Source organism: Anolis sagrei, chromosome 1 (assembly GCF_037176765.1).
Source record: "Anolis sagrei isolate rAnoSag1 chromosome 1, rAnoSag1.mat, whole genome shotgun sequence".
NCBI classification, from domain to species: Eukaryota; Metazoa; Chordata; class Lepidosauria; order Squamata; family Dactyloidae; genus Anolis; species Anolis sagrei.
The window spans coordinates 331,923,128-331,940,819 of record NC_090021.1 but is presented as its reverse complement, the minus strand read 5'-3'; the positions used below and the strand labels follow the sequence as shown (position 1 = coordinate 331,940,819).

The 17,692-nt window shown below is 43.6% G+C and overlaps 1 protein-coding gene across 3 annotated transcripts in view; it reads left to right on the top strand.

The window, feature by feature from the left end:
• Positions 1 to 17,692, top strand: part of SYT16 (synaptotagmin 16) — a 113,716-nt gene that overhangs the window by 43,617 nt on the left and 52,407 nt on the right. For 2 of the 3 annotated variants that reach the window (XM_067463053.1, XM_067463052.1), the window contains exon 2: positions 13,256 to 13,435. In XM_067463053.1, the coding sequence (XP_067319154.1) occupies positions 13,256 to 13,435 (180 nt within the window). Of the gene's footprint in view, positions 1 to 13,255; positions 13,436 to 17,692 lie in introns of those variants that run through there. The other variant, XM_067463050.1, reaches the window with a different exon arrangement.

The window sequence follows — 17,692 nt, the reverse complement described above, 5'->3', positions numbered from 1 at the left end:
TGGACTTAAGGTCCTATCTGGATTCTGTAGACATCTCGAAGGAGGAGGAAGGTCTGCTTAAAGGGATGCCTCATTAACTCCAGATATTTCATCAGTATGTTGTCATAGGAACGGAGCTGATACATTCATATACCTTTTTAAAAAAATTGGGATGGATGGAACAAGAAAGACAATTTCCAGAATGCTCTTTTGTAAGTCTAAAGTTGGTTGGATGCCAGGGTATGTCTTATAATTTAAATGTTGACAAGGGCAGAGATAGAAGAACTGAGGGACTGGAAGGATGAACAGGGATGAGGAAGAAAAGAGAATGAATAGTCTTCACACACTTTGAAGACTAGCAAGAGTTATCGTAGCACAAGGTTTTGTGGACTGGAGCCTGCTTTGTCAGATTCACAAAGTGTTATCCTTGCATGGCAGCGTGCAAAGTGTGTTATGTCTCACTCTCATTCCCTGTATGTGTAAAGAGGGAGAAGGAGAGACATTGTAAATAAAGAGGCCAACAAATCCCAAATGGAAACAATATATGGAAATGGGAGCATTCACAAGCACAGGAGGAATTCCTTCTCATTATATAGGGTGGGTAGCTTTCCAAGAACTGTGTGTTTTATTTTTTTAATATACGGTATTTATACATGTATTCTTTTTTTTTCAGCAATACAGCATTATACAATTTGTAAAGTCAACCATTTTCCAATACGCGACTTATACTACCTATTGTGATGGCACGCCTGAGCCTTTGGGAAAATGGTAGTGTCTGGCTTTACTTGGAGGCTATCTGTATACTAGGCCTGGGTAACAACGCAAAAATTTGTTTCTAAAATCGATTCGTTTTTTGGGGGTTTTTGCGTTTCGATATTTATAATAATTACAAAATTTTCCTTTTTAAAAGTTCGGTATTTACGAAATTTCGTTATTATTAACGAATCAATTCGTTAAAATGGCGGACGCGGTTGCGCAACATGAAAATATTAGTTTTAAATAATAGTTTTAATAATAATAATAGTGTTTAATAATAGTTTTAGTCCGCCCCCTCTCTATCCCTCCCTCCCTCTCCCTCCCTACCAACCGGGCGGTCGCCTCCGTCTCGTTGTTGCGCCTCCTCCTGCGTTTCCTTTTCCCGGCGGGGGAGGCGATTGGGGGAGTCAGCAACCGGAGCGTCGTTGGCCTTGCCGCTGCTGCTGGGCGGGGGTCTTTCCCAGGGCGGTGGATGCCAGGGCCCCGCCGAGCGGGCACGCCGGACTACCCCTGCGCCGGGCCGGGCATGTGTGGGGTGTGCATGCCCAGGTGAGCCGGGAAAAGGGGGAAGAAGGGGGCGGGGGGAGCCAGGGGAGCGAGGGGAGGAAGCCAGGCCGGGAAGGGAGCTTGCTCGCTCAGTCTCTCTCTCTCGCCTGCCTTCCCTTCTCCTTGCCCCTGCTCGGGCCCCTTTGCAGCCAGGAGCTGAAATAATAACGAAACAATTACAAAACAATTACAAAATAGCTTTAAAAATTCGTTTCGTTTTTTAGTTGCTCCTGGATGGTTCAATATCGCTTCGTTATCAAGAAAAATAACGAATTATTAACGAATTACGAAATTAACGAACGAAACCGCCCAGCCCTACTGTATACCTTCTGCTAAGATTAAGACCCTCAGCAGACAGAGGCACCTTAGGCAAGGTTGACTCAGCTGTCTCTGGCATTCAAACAGTCTAGAACAGGCATGGGCAAACTTTGGCCCTCCAGGTATTTTGGACTTCAACTCCCACAATTCCTAACAGCAGGTAGGCTGTTAGAAATTGTGGAAGTTGAAGTCCAAAACACCTGGAGGGCCAAAGTTTGCCCATGCCAGGTCTAGAAGGTTGGTGCTTCTTTTAGGCTCTTCTGGAATGGACTCAGCTTTTGACTTTCAACACTCTACTCAGATATGGTTCCTTTCATTTGGCAAGATTTACTGCAGCTGGTGGCTAACCTGCTGTGCTAAAACCTGGCATCCTATAAAGTTCCATAAGTCAGAATTTAGTTGAAGGCACACAATAGTAGCAGTTATCCATCATGGGCTTCAACAACTTTGTCTTGAGTTATTTGGTGAACATCACATAGAGATTGAGATAGGTAGATTTATTTATTTATTATTTATTTGGTATGCTTGTATACCGCTAATATCTCAGCCTGTGCGGCGACTCATTGCGGTTTACAACATGTTAAAATATACAATGTTAAAATATACAATTCGCTTAAGCATATAAAATTAAAATTAAGAATACATACAAAAAACATACGCAGTATTGGGCCACCAATACAGATCGGGACATCTCATAGTTAAAATCGTCATCCAATTCGTTGTCTTGATTGCTAATCCATGGTCAGATAAAACATCACGACGAAGGTCAATTGAAGACTTGCTCAAACATCCAGGTTTTTAGTTTTTTCCTAAATGCCATTAGTGAGGTGGCTGATCTTAATTCAGTAGGGAGGGCATTCCAAAGCCGGGGGGCCACCATAGAAAAGGCCCTATCTCTCGTTCCCACGAGCCGCACCTGTGAAGCAGGTGGGATAGAGAGAAGGGCTTCTCCTGAAGATCTAAGGGTCCTGGTGGGCTGATAGGCCGAGATACGTGATACATGTTGTCCAGTTATGCGCGCCAATTGTACAGGTGTGGATGATTATGGAGGAAATTAATCTCAGGCCTCAATTGTGTATAAGAATGTATTATAGAGGAGGCCAATTATTACTTGTAAATTAAGGTAACTGCCACCAACGTGAGGTATTTGAGGTACCACCGATGAGATCTGGCTTTACAGACGCAGATTAATTGAGATGAGACGGTCTTCAACAAAAGATAACAAGTTTATTGTGTACAAAGCGTATGATTGCAGGCTGTTAAATAACTTATAGAACTTTGAATATCACTTGGTTTGTAATACAGTCCACTCTTCCAAATAACACAGCTCGTTACTTTTACTGAGGTGAAGCTCTTTAGTGAACAATGTTTCCTACTATGAATAGCCTTCCAATTTGATCTTTCCTTGATCAAATCTCTGATCTCTAGTCCTTCCTTGACTAGGGATCCTAACAAGCTTCCTTTAGTCTTCCTTGACTAAAGAAACTGGCCAGGTTTTTCTCTTCAGCCCTTCTAGACTGAAAAACCTCCAGCTGCTCACACACCTCTCTCTCTCAGGCTCTTTCAAGCCTCCACATTCACTCACACACTCTGCCCCTTTTTCCAAAGACGCACATAACTTTTTCTGCTTGGCTCCACCCACTTCTCACTCTTCTGAGCTAGCCTGCCTGGTCTCCTTGGCAACGCTCACTGTGGATTCAAACCAGATAACTCTAGTTTTAGCTACTGTTACAAACACAAATATATACTCTAACAGTTAAACACATACATAGTATCAATGACTTCTGCACACATGTACTTGGTTTGTTTGTTTGTTTTGTATTCACTTGGTTGCACATATCTCTCTAGACCAGGCATGGGCAAACTTTTCAACTTGGGGGCCACTTGGTGGGCCACAGCGAGATATGTGGGTGGAGCAGGGAGGGAGGGGGGAGGCCAGGGGCCTCTGCCCCTGGTGACAAGGAGGGCAGCTCCTCCTCTTCCTCCTCCATTGTTACCACCTAGGCATGCGGTTGTCTAGGGCTCTCCTTCCCTTCCATTCTGCTCCTGTTGTTCTTCTTTCCAAGAGGGAACCTCTCCTTGAGGAAGGTGGAAGAGGAGCCACCCTCCTCATTGCCAGGGGTGGAGGCCTGGAAGAAGGGGAATGTGTTGGCTCCATGCACTCCAGTGAGGAGCAGCTAAGTTCTTTGGAGATGGAGGCCAAGGTGCAGACCTCCTCTCAGCATGAGAACGTGGGCAGGCCACCACATCCTCATGCTTATAGGAAGGTGAGAGAGAGGAGGGCCTGAGAAAAGATCCCAAAGGACCACATCCAGTCCCCGGGTCTGGGTTTGCCCATTATTTATTTATTTTTATAACCTGGTCTTCTCAACCTCCGGAGAGGGGCTCAGGCCGGCTAACAACAGAGGATTCAATACAGTAAGATAAAGCAAATATACCCGCTGTAGACTGATCAAAAAGTGCCTGTTTACAAAGCGTCTTTATCTTGCTCTTAAGTGGAAAAGGCTCCCAGTCAGAGCAGCCTGCCTAAGATCGATAAGGCAGTCCAATCCTTGTCCTTGGTCTTTTGACATAAAAGAGATGCATGGAGAGATTTGTGTCCAGTGTGATTCCTTTGTACATAGGTCCCCTATACATTAATGTGGGCAGTAGAGAATGAGAGCAATTTGTGAAAACGAAAATACATCAATGGGCCATGATCAAATCTGACAATCTTTGGGGAATTTAGGATTTTTCAGGAATTATTTGTTCCTTTGCATTCAGAGGCTTGCACAAGAGCATGATGCCTTGCTAGCTCCCAATGTGTTGAGTTTGTTACCTTCTGTAGTATCACAGTTCAGCCTTCATTATCATCCGAGGCTCTCTCCGCTCATTCTCTTCCTTTCCATTTCTGGTGATTGATTATCAGGGCCACCTTTTGGAAGGCAAAAGAGTTACACAATCCTTTCTTCCTCACACAGCATACGAGTGATTGCAATAATTCAAGTCCCTGGCGTGTTTGAAAGAGATAATCAGCCCGAGAGAGCTGCTGTCCTGCGAAAACACACAGGTTTTATTTCTGGAGTGTTTGCACATTGTGTGTTCGCCTTGCACATGAATAAAAGCACCACCTGTTTGAGGCTGATAACTGTGGCTCGTGGTGAACCTATCTGTCACTTGACGCAGCCACCGGAGCTGCTTTGTGAAGGAGTGGTTCCAACAGCTTTGGCATGACCCACATTTCTGTTAAAAACAGATGCGTGCTGTTCAGTTTGCTTTAATAAGCTTCTTTTTGAGGCCTTTTTGAAAATAGTTTGCACAGAGACTGGCTTCACAATATAGAGATAAGTGCTGGAAATGTGTCAGCAGGATCTAATGAAAAGCCATACATTGGAAGGAAAGGTGATTCTGAATAGCTATAAAATGGGGAACTATAGGGTGCATCTGGAGCCCCCGGTGGCGCAGTGAGTTAAAGCACTGAGCTGCTGAGCTTGTTGATCGAAAGGTCGCAGGTTCGATTCCGGGGAGCGGCGTGAGCTTCCGCTGTCAGCCCTAGCTTCTGCCAACCTAGCAGTTCGAAAACATGCAAATGTGAGTAGATCAATAGGGAAGGCAACGGCGCTCCATGCAGTCATGCCGGCCACATGACCTTGGAGGTGTCTATGGACAACACCGGCTCTTCGGCTTAGAAATGGAGATGAGCACCACACCCCAGAGTCAGACATGACAGGACTTAATGTCAGGGGACTACCTTTACCTTACCATAGGGTGCATCTACACTTAAAATGAATCTAGATTGACATCGCTTTAGCTGCCATGGTTCAAGGCTGTGAAATCATGGGAGCTGTAGTTTGGTGAGGTACCAGCACTATTGGGCAGAGAAGGCCAGAGACCTTGTAAAACTGTAAGCTCCATGATTCCATGGCTTTACTTACTTAGGTGATCCTGAGGATGATGGTCCTCCAAATGTAGTGTCATGGTGATGGGTTTGTAGGGGGCTGTGGAGCCCTATTCTTGATCCACATGTTCTCCCACAGTAAGGACATTGGTTTCAAGGTGAAAGTCGTTCTCTTCCGCTTGGCACATTTCTCCCTTTTGCTCTCCATTTGTGCCTCTTTGAATTCTGCAGCACTGCTGACCTCCAGTTTTATGCTCGAGGGTCAGGGCTTCCCAGTTCTCAGTGTCTATGCCACAGTTTTTAAGGTTGGCTTTGAGACCATCTTTAAATCTCTTTTCCTGTCCACTAACATGACGTTTCCCATTGTTGAGTTGGGAGTAGAGTAACTACTTTGGGAGATGGTGAACGGGCATTCGGACAATGTGGCTGGCCCAGCGGAGTTGATGGCTTAGGACCATCGCTTCAATGCTGGTGGTCTTTGGTTCTTCCAGCATGTTGACATTTGTCCTCCTCTCTTCCCAAGAGATTTGCAGGATTTTTCAGAGGTAATGCTGATGGAATAATTCCAGAAGTTGCATGTGATGTCTGTAGACAGTCCACATTTCGCAGGTGTATGGCAGGGTTGGGAGGACAATAACTTTATAAACAAGCACTTTGGTCTCCCTAGGGATATCCTGGGACACCCATGGCATTGAGCCATGGCAATTAAAGTGGTGTCAAATGCCATTAATTCTACTTTGTAGATCAGGCATGGGCAAACTTGGGCCCTCCAGGTGTTTTGGACTTCAACTCCCACAATTCCTAACAGCCTAAAATACCTGGAGGGCCCAAGTTTGCCCATGCCTGTTGTAGATGCATCCTCAGATGCCTGTTGTAGATGCATTCATGAAGCCTTTGATTTCTAGTATTAAACTTATGCCCAGAAATATATCTCTTTGTTTTTTTCAGTGTCCAAACCTATTGATTCACTCTTTAATATATCATCTTAATCTAGGGGCCATTTCAACCTTATTTATTTGATGTCTATCTCATTTTTCTTTCAGATGGGACTCAAAAGTATCAACACAGTTCTAGGCATCTACTTTATCTGCCTTAGTTCCTTCCTGTGAAATTCTGAGATTTGTAGTTACAGAGGGTATTGAAAATTCTAAGGCTGAAAGCAATGTGTCACCAAATTACAAACCTTGGATTTCTATGACATTGAAGTGGAATCATAGTGCTATAACCGGTCTCAGATTGGCTCAAAGTGGAGTAATCTTGATACTGGTTGAACATCTCTTAGACAGAATCCAGAAATCAGAAATACTCTTAAAATTGTCCACAAGAATGGCAGAGAAGGTGATGCCTTATATATAGGTTGACTTCTTATATAAGGCAAGGGCAGGTTTTGTAGTCTAAAATATGCATCTTGGTATAAACTGTGGATAAATTGAGGATCATTCTACACAGAGAAGAAAGTGCCAGCTGTCTTTGGCATTCAAACAGTCTAGAACAGGCATGGGCAAACTTCAGCCCCCCAGGTGTTTTGGACTTCAACTCCTACAATTCCTAACAGCAGGTAGGCAGTTAGGAATTGTGGGAATTGAAGTCCAAAACACCTGGAGGGTCAAAGTGTGCCCATGCCAGGTCTATAAGTAATTCCACAGTGGAGAGAGTTTAGTAAAGTTGGTGCTTCTTTTAGGTTCTTCTGGAATGGACTCAGCTCTTGCCTTTCCTTTTTCGATAAGAGTGATAGAACATTGATTTGTGGATATGTCAACACAGTTTTTTGGGTTGATTTTCTGACTAAGGATGCATCAGCACTAGAGATTCCCAAACTCTGGTCCTCCAGGTGTTTTGGACTTCAACTCCCAGAAGCCTCTGCTGCCCTTGGCCAATGAGCAGGGATTCTGGAAGCTGAAGTCCAAAACACCTGGAAAGCTAGAGTTCGAGAAATACTAATCTCCATTGTAGAATTAGTGCTGTGTGACACCACTTTAAGTCCCCTTCTACACTGCCATGTAATCCAGATTATCAAAGCAGATAATTCACTTTATCTGCTTTGAACTGGAATATATAAGTCTATACTGACATATAATCCAGTTCAAAGCAGATAAGCTGGATCTTATATGAGTGTAGAAGGGACCTAACTGCCATGTTTGAATGCTACAAAATCCTGGGAATTGTAGTCTTCCAAAGTGCCAGCACTTATTGACAAAGACTTTGTAAAACTGCACTACCCATGATTGCATAGCATTGAGCCATGGCAATTAGTGTCAAACTGCATTAATTGTACAGTGCAGATGCAGCTAACCTTTCTAGAGTTATATACAACTATATACAGTAGTTGTTCTTTTGCAAGCGTCCTCCATCTGTGTTCCCCTGCAACACTTATGCGAGTAGCGGAGATGTATGTTACACACTGTGGGCACATATGTGGGAAGGGACCCTGTGGAGAGCCGTGCTGTGCCAATGGCAATATCACACCAATCTGCCACATGCAGCCTTTCCTTGGAGCCTCTGCCCACGGAGCAGCTCTCTTTGGCGCTCAGCCTTCAATGTCTCTGTGTACATGTGCAGACACACACTGTATAATTAGCCCTTGGTTGCGAAGGGTGCCATAGGAACCGGCAAGGAAATAATACGCTGTTCCAAACATACAATGAAGCTCAGTTAGCACACATAGTCTAAAACAGACAATTTATGGACTCTTGATTGGGGAGTGGTGGGTTGTAATTAGAAAAGTAGCAAGTGACTGCTGCTTTATTATCTCTGCTCCACCTCCCACCCCAAAGTCAGGAATGAATTGCAATTACAGAAATCATTAGTGAGAATAGTGTTGTCTCACAGAATTAACTGTTTAAGAGGCCACCCTGCAGTGAATCCCATTTTCCCTCCAATTCTATGCAGCTGAGTAATTTGAGTCTCCTTTGAGCAACTTTGATAATAAACATAAACATAAGAATAATAATTTCTGTTTACAGCTCTTATACCAGGCCAAGATGAAGGATATATGTTTTAACTCAGGCATGGGCTAATTTTGGTCCTCCAGATATTTTGGACTTCACCTCCCACAATTCCTAACAGCCTCAGGCCCCTTCCTTTTCCCCCTCAGCCGCTTAAGCCCTCCAAGTGTGGTATCTTGGCGGTGGGTCCATAGGTGGCTATGGAGCCCTATTCTTGATCTGCATGTTCTTCCAGAGTGAGGGCATCGGTTTCCAAGTGGAAGGCAGCCCCAGTTGGCTTGATGCACCTTCCTCTTGGCATGTTTCTTCCTTTCACTCTCCATTCTTGCCTCTTCCGCACCACTGTTGGTCACAACTGACCTCCAGTTAGATTGCTCAAGGGTCAGGTCTTCCTAGTTCTTGGTGTCTATGCCACAATTTTTAAGGTTAGCTTTAAACCCATCTTTAAATCTCTTTTCCTGTCCACCAACATTCTGTTTTCCATTCTTGAGTTGGAAGTATAGAAACTGCTTTGGGTGATGGTGGTCAGACATCTGGGCAATAGGGCCAGTCCAGTGGAGTTGATAACGTAAGAGCAATGCTTCAATTTGGGTGGTCTTTGCTTCTTCCAGCACGCTGATATTTGTCCACCTGTCTTCCCAAGATATTTGCAGGATTTTTGGTAGGCAACACTGATTGAATCATTCCAGAAATTGAGTGTGACATCTGTAGACAGTCCAAGTTTCGCAGGCATCTAGTAGGGTTGGGAAGACAATAGCTTTATAAACAAGCACCTTGGTATCCCTATGGATGTCCCGGTCCTCATAGAATCATAAAATCATAGAGTTGGAGGAGACCTTGCGGACCATCCAGTCCAACCTTCTGCAAAGAAGCAGGAAAATTGCATTCAAAGCACCCTCGGACAGATGGCCATCTAGCCTCTGTTTAAAAGCCTCCAAAGAATTTTTGTATTGCTCTAAAGTCCGTAAACAGTTTTCAGTTTTTCAAAAAGTATTCAATTGACTTATCTTTTAGAATCCATACTAATTTGGGCTAACTCTGCAATCTTAATTATCCATTCTTCCACTTGCAAGTTTGAGCAAACAGTATCCTTGCTGCTTTTGTTATATATCAAAGAAGTAATCCAGCTTTACTTTCCAATTCTTTATCGTTAACCCATTTCCTTGTGTTTTGGCTTTGTGATTTATACCAAGCATTTCTTGATTTACATATAAGTATTAGAGACTTGAAGTTTCTTTTGATCTTAAAGCTGCCATTTCCAGATCCAGTGGTCAATCTTTCCCAGTGTTATATCATGTGCTTTTTCTCCCTTCTTAAGCAAAGGACATATTTTAGCAAGTTATTATTATTACTATTATTATTTTGGTTACTTCTACCCCGCCCTTCTCACCCTGGAGGGGACTCAGGGCGGCTTACAAAGGCACAATTCGATGCCGGCATCAACATAACAATAGAATAAAAACAATATAGCAGCAATTAAACAATTAACAATCAGTTTCTGCATTACAACAATAAAACCAATACAACCAATAAAACTGGTTACATCTAATTAACATTCAGCGTTCGCCATCTCATAGTCCAAATTCCAATTCCACTTTGTCAGTCCTGTCAGTCCTAGTCATCTGATTGTCCTTATCTAGTTGTCAGATTGCCCGAAGGCCTGGTCCCACAACCATGTTTTTAATTTCCTCCTGAAGGAGAGGAGGGATGTTGATGACCTGATTTCCCCGGGGAGTGAGTTCCACAGGTGAGGGGCCACCACTGAGAAGGCCCTGTTCCTCATCCCCACCAGCCTCACTTGTGATAACAGTGGGGTCGAGAACAGGGCCTCCCCGATGATCTCAAACTCCGGGGTGGGACGTAGAGGGAGATGCGTTCAGACAGATACGCTGGACCGGAACCATATAGGGTTTTGTAGGTCAGGACCAGCACCTTGAATTGTGCTCGGAACTGAATCGGCAGCCAGTGGAGCTGACACAACAGGGGGGGTGGTGTGCTCCCTGTATGACGCTCCGGTGAGTAATCTGGCTGCCGCTTGCTGAACCAGTTGAAGTTTCCGAACAGTCTTCAAGGGCAACCCCACGTAGAGTGCACTGCAGTAATCTATTCGGGATGTAACAAGAGCGTTATTTGATGCACTCTTGGATCTTGGCTTCCATGTTAGCACAGTGATGGATCTACTTCACACTTTAGAACAGATTTTAAAGGAGCTCTCCAAGCTTCTTAATATGGGGTTTTCTATATCCCTGCATTTATTAAGGTTGGTACCATGGACAGTTCTTTTGCGATGTGAATTACAAGCCAGAGAAAATTCACTGTTGCTTGTGGTCGCTGAGCACTCTTAAGGTCTAAATCCAATTCCCATTAAAGGATGGGAATGAAATACATGTTGAATTTATTTAGCACTAAGTTTAGGAGGCTTTCTCTGGTTGCAAGTGGCAAGCAGTCTTTTACTTGGATGATTCTGAAAGAATAATGTTAAGGCCCTTTCATATTACACTATTATAGCACTATGATTCCACTTCAGTTGCCTTGGTAACATCTTATGGAATGTGAAGGTTTGTAGTTAAAGAATTCTAAGTATGCCTCTCTAAACTGTCCATCTCAGGAGTTCACAGCATGTTGCCATGGCAGTTAGAGTGGAATCATCCCACTATAATTATATTGTATGAAGAGGCTGGAATTAGAAGTGTGATGGGAGAGAGGATGGTGATGTGTTTGACACAAACTGCATGAGGCTGAACAAGTTGAATACTTTTGCAGATGTCACTAGGAGAGGATTTAAAAACAATGTTAAAGGAAACTTACTTTACTTACTTACTTACTTAGGCGATCCCTCGTTGGACAAGTAGGATAGTCTTCCATGATCAGTATTCTTGTGAATCCGTAGGTGGCTGTGGAGCCCTATTCTTGACCTGCATCTTCTCCCACAGTGAGGACATTGGTTTCCAGGTGGAAGGCGGTCTCGGTCAGGGTTGGCTTGACGCACCTTCCTCCTGGCACATTTCTCTCTTTCACCCTCCATTCATGCCTCTTCAAATTCTGCAGCACTGCTAGTCACAGCTGACCTCCAGCTGGAGCGCTCACGGGCCAGGGCTTCCCAGTTCTCAGTGTCTATGCCAGAGATTTTAAGGTTGGCTTTGAGCCCATTTTTAAATCTCTTTTCCTGTCCTCCAACATTCCATGTTCCGTTCTTGAGTTCGGAGTAGAGCAACTGCTTTGGGAGACGGTGGTCGGGCATCCGGACAACGTGGCCGGTCCAGAGGAGTTGATGGTGGAAGACCATCGCTTCAGTGCTGGTGGTCTTTGTTTAAAGGAAACATATGTACTCTTGTTGAATTTCCTGCTTTCCCCCTATTCATCCTACTCCTCCCTGGCAGGGTTTCTCTACTATGGATACATTGGGATTTTGAACTGGTCTCCCCAGTTTTGCTATTTAAAAAGTCCACTCCATTACACCACACCGTCTTTTTAAAAAGCTATATCATCATGTTTCATTCCCGAATTTGAAAAGACTCTGCTGCAAAGATGTCCATAATAAATAGGGCATGAAGGTGACTTTTTTGTTCCTCTTTGTTCATCACAATATTTTCTGACCATAGTATGTTTGGCATGCTCCCAAACCTGGACATCCATTGTATGAATATATTTGGGAGCTTGCCATTCAACTTTATTTATTTATTTCTTTATTTTATTTAGGGCTTTTATATCCCGTCCTTTCTCAACCTCCGCAGAGGCTAACGAAGTGGCACCCCATGGCGCCCACATCAAAACATAAATATACAATTAATAGCAATGTAATAATAACAACAATATAAAACAGTATAAACAGTATAAAACCGTATAAAAACAGACAACAAATAGTCAGTGGTCACTGATTTAAATCATTATCCAAGGGCAGTCCATCAGTTCTAAATAAGTCAACATGTCAGTGGGTCAACCTATTCTTCAAAGGCCTGATCCCATAGCCAGGATTTTACTTGTTTCCACAAGGTCAAGAGGGATGCAGCAGATCTAATTCCACTCGGGAGGGAGTAACAGTGTGATTTATTTTTATTTATCATATCAGAAGCGAACTGAGGGTACAGTTATGTATTTTTTTAAATTAAAAAAAACTTGGCATTATACTAAATGTCCTTTGACCAGAAGCTGGCCACTTGGAGTGCCTCTGGTGTTCCTATAAGACGGTCCTCCATTATGCATGTGGCAGGGCTCAGACTGCATTGTAATAGGTGGTCTGTGGTTTGCTCTTCTCAGCACTCGTGTGTCGCGGACTCCACTTTGTGGCCCCATTTCTTAAGGTTGGCTCTGCATCTTGTGGTGCCAGAGTGCAGTCTGTTCAGTGCCTTCCAAGTCGCCCAGTCATCTGTCTACCAAGGGGGAAGTCTCTCATTTAGTATCAGCTATGGCTTGAAGTTCCGGGTTTTAGCCTGCCACTTTTGGACTCTTGCTTGCTGGGGTGTTCCTGCAAGTATCTCTGTAGACCTTAGAAAACTATTTCTTGATTTAAGGCTTTGGCATGCTGGCCGATACCCAAACGGGATGGGCTGGAGATGTCACTGCCTTGGTCCTTTCATTACTGGCTGCTACTTTCCGATGGATGTCAGGTGGTGCAATACTAGCTAAACAGTATAATTTCTTCAGTGATGTGGGGCATAGACATCCTGTGATAATGCAGCAAATGCAGCATGTCTCATTGAGTTACATCCACTGTTTTAGTGTGGTGAGATGTGTTTCACATTGGGTATGCATACTCAGCAGTGGAGTAGCAAAGCGCAAGGGCTGTAACAGCGTGATAATGTTTTTCTTTCTTCTCTGTGCTGTCTCTTGCCAGTTACACCTGAAGCGATTGGATTCCTCTCTGCTGTTGGGGTCTTCATTGTCCTCCTTGGAGTCCTCTTCCTCTTCATCAACAAGAAGCTCTGCTTTGAGAAGATCGGAGGTCTTCCCTGCTTGGAACAACCAGGAAAGCGCAGGCGCGACAAAGAGAAATCTGGGGTGCGGGAAGGACTTGGTAAGGTCCTCAATGGTAGTGTCTCTTCTTTCTCTATCACTTACTTCTGGTATCTCTTGCATGCAAAGCTTTCAACTGGCCAGAACTTCCACGTCTCGGCTTCCAATGTCTCTTTGGCTTTTCCTTGAACTTCGATCAGTCATGATATTTAGGAGAATGAACTGCTCAACATAATGAAGCCATTTAATCTTTCCCACTCCCTGCCATCCTTACACCGTAGGAAGTATAATGTGGGTGGAATGCACAAGCCACAGTGTAATTGTTGTTTTCTCTATGAGTAAATTTAATTAATTATAATCACACCTTTCTTTCAAAATTTGATTCGCTGCACTGCCACTTCTTTAACAGGTTTTTTTTGTATATTAATTATTAGCAAGATAGTGCTTTTGAATTCATGTCCTGCTTGTGAGTTTCCCAGAGGTAAATGGTAGGGTTACCAAGCTAAAAATGGGACAGGGCTTCTATACTTCTTAAGAGTGAGTAGATCCTAAAACTAGAAAACATAGACTAGCATATGTATCAGCTGTTAGGAAGTCCAAAACACCTGGAGGGCCCAAGTTTGCCCATGTCTGGACTAGCAGAACTACACAATGTAGACATATAGATTTCAGTGGCTACAGAGAGAAGCCATTGAAATCACAAGTATGTGGACAATTTGAAGAAATGTATTGTCGAAGGCTTTCATGGCCGGAATCACTGGGTTGTTCTGAGGATGCTTGCCATAGATGTAGGCAAAACGTCAGGAGACAATGCCTCTAGACCATGGCCATACAGCCCGAAAAAAAACCTACAACAACCCAATTTGAAGAAAAAGGAAGAAACCATGAAAATGACCAAAATCTGGCTACCAGTATTAAAAAAAACTTTGAAATCAGGACAGTAAATAAAGAACAACACTCAAAAAGCAAGGGAATTCCAGAAAAGAATCAGTCAGGGCCAGCTAACATCTCCCAACAAAGAATTCCTCTAAGCAGCAACCAGCCAGGCTTTGAAGCTGCAAGGCCATTAGATGCTAATCAAAGTGGCCAATTGCAACATTCATACCTGTCTCAAGCAAACAATTCTTTCTCCCACCCTGGACATATATAATCCTCACTGGCCCAGTTTCCAACAGACCCCTCAACCTCTGAGGATACCTACCATACTCTGATGACAGTAGGGGTGATGAATCTACTCTGGGTTTCATGTATTGTCGAAGGCTTTCATGGCCAGAATCACTGGGTTGTTGTAGGTTTTTCAGGCTGTATGGCCATGTTCCAGAAGCATTCTCTCCTGACGTTTCACCTGCATCTATGGCAGGCATCCTTGGAGGTATTGAGGACCTCACAACCTCTGAGAATGCCTGCCATAGATGCAGGTGAAACATCAGGAGATAATGCTTCTGAAACATAGTCATGCAGCCCAAAAAACTCACAGCAACCCACTACACATGTCTTTTTTTACCACCTTTTAGCGGTTGACCCCCTTCCCTCAAGACTTGGATTTCTTGGATATTGGAAACTAAAGGATGGAGAAAGTTCATCTATGTTGCTATAGTTGGATCCACAGTGCTAAAGGATGATGTCAGTGCTGTGTGTCTAACTTTAGCCATATAGCTGTATGTTTCCCCACCACCTCTTCTCTGCTCTCCACCAGCCAATATGTGTGCAGCTAAAAATGAGTTTTGTGAGATGAAGGAGGACACATTTCTTAATTCTGCCTGGTAGAACATCTTCCTGCTTCAGGATCTGTTAACTAGCAAGGTTCCAGAAGCCACGCTCCATTTTTGACTTGACAGCTCTACAACTGTGTGGACCCAGTGCTGGACTCTATAAGCCTGTCTTTGTTCTTACATTAATTTTGGAGGCAATTTTCTCATTGATTTTCTATTATTATCTGACATGGTAGCCTTACTGTACAAGTTACTTTAAAGCAGTGGTTCTCAACCTTTGGCTCCCAAGGTGTTTTAGCCTACTATTCCCAGAAATCCCAGCCAGTTTACCAGCAGTTAGGATTTCTGGGAGTTGAAGGTTTTCTGACCAGAATGTCAAGAGTAGACATGACATGGTTCAAGGAGCCCCCGGTGGTGCAGTGGATTAAACCCCTGTCCCGGCAGGACTGAAGACTGACAGGTCGCAGGTTCGAATCCGGGGAGAGGCGGATGAGCTCCCTTTATCAACTCCAGCTTCTCATGCGGGAACATGAGAGAAGCCTCTTACAAGGATGATAAAAACATCAAATCATCTAGGCGTCCCCTGGGCAACGTCCTTGCAGACAGCCAGTTCACTCACACCAGAAGTGACTTGCAGTTTCTCAAGTCACTCCTGATATGACAAAAAAAATGACATCTTTCAGCAGTTCAAAAAGGATATTGGCACCCTAGAGTGTGTCCAGAGAAGGTTGACCCAAATGATCAGAAGTTTGGAAACTAAGTCCTATGAGGAGTGATCAGAAGTTTGGAAACTAAGCCCTATGAGGAGTGGCTTCTGGAGCTGAGTATGTTTAGCTTGGAGAAGAGAAGGCTAAGAGGGGATAAGATGCCTATGTTTAAATACTGGAAAAGATGTCACATTGAAAAAGGGGACAAGCTTGTTCTTTAGAGACTAGGACATGGAGCAGTGGATTCAAATTGCAGGAAAAATGATTGCACCTAAATACTGGTAGGAACTTCCGGATTATTAGAGATGACCAGCAGTGGAATACTCTGGGTTGTTGTAGGTTTTTTCGGGCTATATGGCCATGTTCTAAAGGCATTTTCTCCTGACATTATGCCTGCATCTATGGCAAGCATCCTCAGAGGTAGTGAGGTCTGTTGGAACTAGGAAAAAGGGTTTATCTATCTGTGGAATGACCAGGGTGGGACAAAGGACTCTTGTCTTCTGGAGCTAGGTGTGAATGTTTCAACTGATCACCTTGATTGGAATACTCTGCTTTGGAACATGGTGGAGATGCCTTCTCTTGAGGTTTTTAAACAAAGGTTGAATGGCCATCTGTTGAGAGAGATGAGATTGTGTATTTCAGTGTGACAGAATGGGATTGTACTGGATGTGGTCTCTTCCAACTCTAGTGTTCTATTCCACCCCAAGAGGCATTCTGAGGAACAGAATTTTGCTTCTTGCCCACCCATCAACTTATATCTCATTTCAGATGTGCGAGAATAAGGCATTCATTGTTGCTTTCCATCCAGTTTTATTCTCCTCTGCCCTCTTAAGCATTACATAAACACAGATAGTCTTCTGTATGTAAAAAAACCACCCTCTTCTTGTGTGAATATTGCAAAACCTTTCTTCCTCTTGACAAGTGGTGTGATGTGAGGGCCTTTGAAAACGACAACATCTCTCCTTCGCGGTGTGTGGGTGTTGACGCTTTTTGGAACTGCCACAGACGATCAGGCAAACGTGTATTTATTGAAGCTTTTAAAAATGTGAATTATTAATAAACAGGGCAGGTTTTAAAATGGAGTAAAGTGGGAGTGGAGTGAGGTGGGAGAGGACTTGCTTCCCTGCTGTAGCAATTTGCCTTTGAAAGTAATTCTCCCATGATTGACAAATCAGTCCTGGAAAATGTGATTCTTACAATGGAAAGATTTGTACCACTTCTAACTATGGCTCAGTATTATAGTTTAGCCTGGGATTGTGTCTAATGTCAATGGGAATGATGGTTTTTCTGGGACTGTGCCTAACATCAATGGGGATGAGGGTTTTTCTAGGCCTGAGTCAAGCCCAGGCCTTTCTGAGAGGCCTGAGGTTTCTCATGTTACTGAGTGTTTCTCCTGCAGATTCCCAAGGTCAAATTCCTGGGAGAGGCCCACAGCAGTCTTTTTCTGAGAAACTGTCTTTTGAGGATGATTTGTCAGGTGCAGAATTTAATAAGTTTGAAGACAGAAAACAAGACTTTTCTAAACTAAGCAAAGTTCTCAAGATTGGCAGTCCGTCTGCTATAAAATAGAAATAAGAAATCCTTATCTAGTAGTAAGGAAAAACGAAATGCTTTCCTTTCGATTCATGAGACAGGAAAATCTTTACATGATACGAGGAAAGGATTCTAGCTCAGTCTCGTCATGACGGTCTTGTTTCTAAGTGGATTTCTAGTTTCATGTTTCAAGTTTGGCTAGGTTCCTGTTCTGGGCATTGGATTTGGGTTTTGCATCTTTGGATTTTGTGTTTTTACTTTCGTACTCTGAGGTCCATGGACTATCTGAACTCTTTGGAAAATACTGTTTTGGACTACAGTGTTCCCTCACTACTTCGCGGTTCGCTTTTTGCGGATTTGCAATTT